Source organism: Phoenix dactylifera, chromosome 2 (genome assembly GCF_009389715.1).
Source record: "Phoenix dactylifera cultivar Barhee BC4 chromosome 2, palm_55x_up_171113_PBpolish2nd_filt_p, whole genome shotgun sequence".
NCBI lineage: Eukaryota > Viridiplantae > Streptophyta > Magnoliopsida > Arecales > Arecaceae > Phoenix > Phoenix dactylifera.
Genome location: NC_052393.1, coordinates 21,389,635 through 21,393,721, shown reverse-complemented (window position 1 = coordinate 21,393,721; position 4,087 = coordinate 21,389,635). Strand labels below are relative to the sequence as shown.

At 54.8% G+C, this 4,087-nt stretch overlaps 1 protein-coding gene across 1 annotated transcript; it reads left to right on the top strand.

Annotated features, from left to right (window-relative positions):
* The first annotated feature begins 798 nt into the window (after nucleotides 1–798).
* On the top strand, nucleotides 799–3,515 carry LOC103717433 (cytochrome P450 86A8-like). Its single transcript, XM_008805813.3, has one exon. The coding sequence runs from the start codon at nucleotides 1,534–1,536 to the stop codon at nucleotides 3,178–3,180; it is 1,647 nt and encodes a 548-aa protein (XP_008804035.1). The 5' UTR covers nucleotides 799–1,533; the 3' UTR covers nucleotides 3,181–3,515.
* The last annotated feature ends 572 nt before the right edge of the window (nucleotides 3,516–4,087 follow it).

Sequence of the window (4,087 nt, the reverse complement as noted above, 5' to 3'; positions counted from 1 at the left end):
GTACTGCAGTGTTCTCTAGTCCAAATAAGTTATAGGTCGGGTCCGCTCTGATACCATTTGTAACAACCCAGGACCTCACCCAAAATGGCTAGCCGGAAGGTATTGTTTGGGTTCCTTGATCCTGTATAAGTACCCAAGATCTACCCAGCGAATAACCGATGTGGGACTAAATACACGCCCGCACGGGTCCTCACAGATAGAAAAGTGAAGCAACAAATTTTCTCTTTCCCGTCTTCAAAAATAGAGGACCCGTAGTTGATGTCACAGCCCTAGTCGCCGGAGAGGATGCAGGGAAACGGCGGCGGGTTGGCAGCCGGCCACGAGGGGGTGCAGACACGAAGAAAACGAGAACCTAATGGAATCTACGTTCGTATCTAGCTGCCCTCGCATCTTGATGCGCTTGCCCCAATCGGACGGCCCAGCACGCGAGTAATACCAAATGGAACGGGAGTCCGCACAGTCAACGGTGGCCGCACCCAACATCTTGGTAGTTACGACAGCTGCGTCTCCCATGGACTCCGGCATTTTGAAATAAGATACACAAATACAAGGAAGGCTATTGATCTGTCGAAGCAACCGGTCTCAATGGCTGACACGTAAACTTGGAGTCCCAAGATAAGCCTCTCGAGCTTTTTTTATTGGAATTGCAAGATCGAGTTGTAAAAATTTAGGGCTCCAGCCCGGTTCTCACGTTGGTGGGTTCGGTCACCCAACTCCAAACCGTCACACCAAGAGGTCCTCTTTTCTTTTCCTTGCTCGATAAATAAAAGAAGACCTATATACAAACCCCCAAAGGCGAAGAGCTGTTGGCCTGTTTCATCTTCCCTCTCCCATTCCGTCACCTCTTCCTGTTTTCTTTCCTCCTATATCATCCTCCTCTTCCTCTTTCCCCTTCTCCTCACAGGAGGCAGTCCACTTTTTATTACAGCCTTTATATTTCGGCATCAAATCTGTCCAATTTACTCCAATTCAATGCCCTCATTAATGGAGGCCATCCTTTTCCTTCAAAATTAGGTGCTTCAACCCCACTTTAAAGTCCCTACCGATGCACACCAGCTTTGGAGGCAAGGTCACTACCTCTCATGTGTCGACTTGATAGCCTGTTCCGCCACACGTGGCACGACTACATTGTGGGAAACATATGCCAAAGCTCTCGTTCGTCCTGGCCCCAGCCTAGTTCCCTCCTTCACCTCCTTTGCGCCCAGCGACCTCTGACGGCAATTTAAGAGCGTTCATGCAGAGAGCTAGACCGAGAAGTATATTGTTTTAGAGTGCATGAAAGAGAAGTAGAGGTGGTAGCTGGTGTGGAAAAATAAACCAGTCTGTCCTATTAAATGCCTCTCATCTCCTCCAGGACTCATCTATAAATCTTTGCATCCTCTCCTCCCCACCTCCTCCCCACCACCCTATAACACCACTACTGGTACTACTATGTTTCTTTGATTCATTTTTCCTTTTGTTTACTGCACCTGCAACTCATTGTATACACAAACCACACACACACACGAAGACTATAAAAAAGAGTGAGAGAGCATGGAGACCAGCACGGTGCTGGTTGTGTTGGCGTGCATCGCGGCGTATGCTATGTGGTTCTCGCGGCTAGCGTCGGGGTTGCGCGGCCCGCGAGTGTGGCCGTTGCTCGGGAGCGTGCCGGGATTGATCCAGAATGGGGAGCGCATGCATGACTGGATTGCCGAGAATCTCCGAGCCGCCGGCGGCACGTACCAGACCTGCATCTGCGCTGTCCCCGGCCTCGCCCGCAGGCAGGGGCTCGTCACCGTCACCTGCGATCCCCGCAACCTGGAGCACGTCCTCAAGACGAGGTTCGACAACTACCCCAAGGGCCCGACATGGCACGCCGTCTTCTGCGACCTCCTCGGCGACGGCATCTTCAACTCCGATGGCGACACCTGGCTCTTCCAGCGCAAGACCGCGGCCCTCGAGTTCACCACACGGACCCTCCGCGTCGCCATGAACCGCTGGGTCTCCCGCTCCATCCACCACCGCCTCCTCCCCATCCTGCGCCGCGCCGCCGACACCGCCGGCTCCGCCTCCGTCGACCTCCAGGACCTCCTCCTCCGGCTTACCTTCGACAACATCTGCGGCCTTGCCTTCGGCAAGGATCCCGAGACCCTCTCCCCCGGCCTCCCCGACAACGCCTTCGCCAACGCCTTCGACCGCGCCACCGAGGCCACCCTCCACCGCTTCATCTTCCCGGAGTTCGTCTGGCGGCTCAAGAAATGGATCCGCGCCGGCAGCGAGGTCACTCTTTCCGACAGCGTCTCCCACGTCGATGGCTACCTCTCCGCCGTCATAAAGAACCGAAAGCTCGAGCTCGGCGGCGCCGACGGTGGCCACCACGACGACCTCCTCTCTCGCTTCATGAAGAAGGGCACCTACTCCGACTCCTTTCTACAGAGCGTGGCGCTCAACTTCATCCTTGCCGGCCGCGACACCTCCTCCGTGGCGCTCAGCTGGTTCTTCTGGCTCGTCTCCACCCACCCCGCCGTCGAGCGCCGCATTCTCCTCGAGCTTGCCACCGTCCTCTCCGACACCCGCGGCGCCGACCCCGCCGCCTGGGTCTCCGCTCCCCTCGGCTTTGAAGAAGTCGATCGCCTTATGTACCTTAAAGCGGCTCTCTCGGAGACTCTCCGGCTCTACCCCTCCGTCCCCGAGGACTCGAAGCACGTCGTCGCCGATGACGTCCTCCCCGACGGCACCTTCGTCCCCGCCGGCTCCGCCATCACCTACTCCATCTACTCGGCAGGGCGGATGAAGCCGGTGTGGGGCGAGGACTGCATGGAGTTCCGGCCGGAGCGGTGGCTCTCCCCGGACGGGAAGCGGTTCGAGGCCCACGACTCGTTCAAGTTCGTCGCGTTCAATGGCGGGCCGAGGGTGTGCCTTGGTAAAGACCTCGCGTACCTCCAGATGAAGTCCATCGCCGCCGCCGTTCTGCTGCGCCACCGCCTCGCCGTCGCCCCTGGCCACCGCGTCGAGCAGAAGATGTCCCTCACTCTCTTCATGAAGTACGGGCTCAGGATGAACGTCTTCGACCGGGACCTCCATGCTATCGCCGAGGAGCTCCGGCAGGCCAAGCCGAAGGTGACGACGGCAAATGGTGGCCTTGCCGCCGACGGAGGCTTTGTGAAGGCTCTTCAGGTTGGAGCGTCCAGTGCTTAAGTTTCTTGTTCCTTCTTAAGCTCAAAAAGAATATTGGAATTATAAGTTTGGAGGTGGTGTGGGTGAATGTAGATAGATAGTAAGTAAACAAGTTGGTGTGAGTTTGATCTCACTAAGAGATCAGGATTATTATGTCCTTAATGGGTTTATTAGGGACAATTAAAATTCAAATGTTACGGTTGGTGTTATGGACCTAAATAAGAGAATGATGGACGTTAGTTGGCCAAAGAAGATGATCTAAAAAGAAGCCGAGAACTTTATAGTTGTCAATTGTTGAATTTAGCTTTTCCAATTGTTCAATGCTTAACACAGGTCAATTGTGGAATTTTATAGCTTCGGGAAACGAAGGTGCTATTAATTTCAACTGAGAGGAGGCTTTCTTTTTTTCTTTCTTTTTTTTTTTTTTGTGTCAAAACGGCAATTCATATAGCTCTAACGTGAGTACATCCTGCCAAATCAGAAGAAAGTAAAAAATACAAATGTGGCGGTAACTCCACTGTGGACGTCCAGTGGAGCTCTCCAGAATGTCGTGCAACATGGGAGGCGACCCAGTCAGCAGCCCTGTTCGCCTCCCGGAAAATGTGCACGGCCTGAAACTCGTCCATCTCCCTCGCCAGTCTGCGGGTCTCCCGAATGAGCGGATGTCCGTCTCCATACCTATCAGCACCCCGGATCCAATCTATGACAATGGAGGAATCCCCCTCAAGGTACAGCCGGCTAGCCCCAAGCACCCGCCGCGCATAGGACATGCCCGCCCAAGCAGCCCACAACTCTGCCCCAACGACCGTGAGCCCCGTCGTGCCCCAGCCTCCTGCTGCCACCATACTCCCAAAATGGTTCCGGATAACAAATCCAGCCCCTCCCGACCTCCTGTCCGTCGCCACACTACCATCAAAATTCACTTTAA

Excerpts from the sequence above, each read along its gene's own strand:
- LOC103717433 (XM_008805813.3), top strand. The coding sequence starts at position 1,534 with ATGGAGACCAGCACGGTGCTGGTTGTGTTGGCGTGCATCGCGGCGTAT.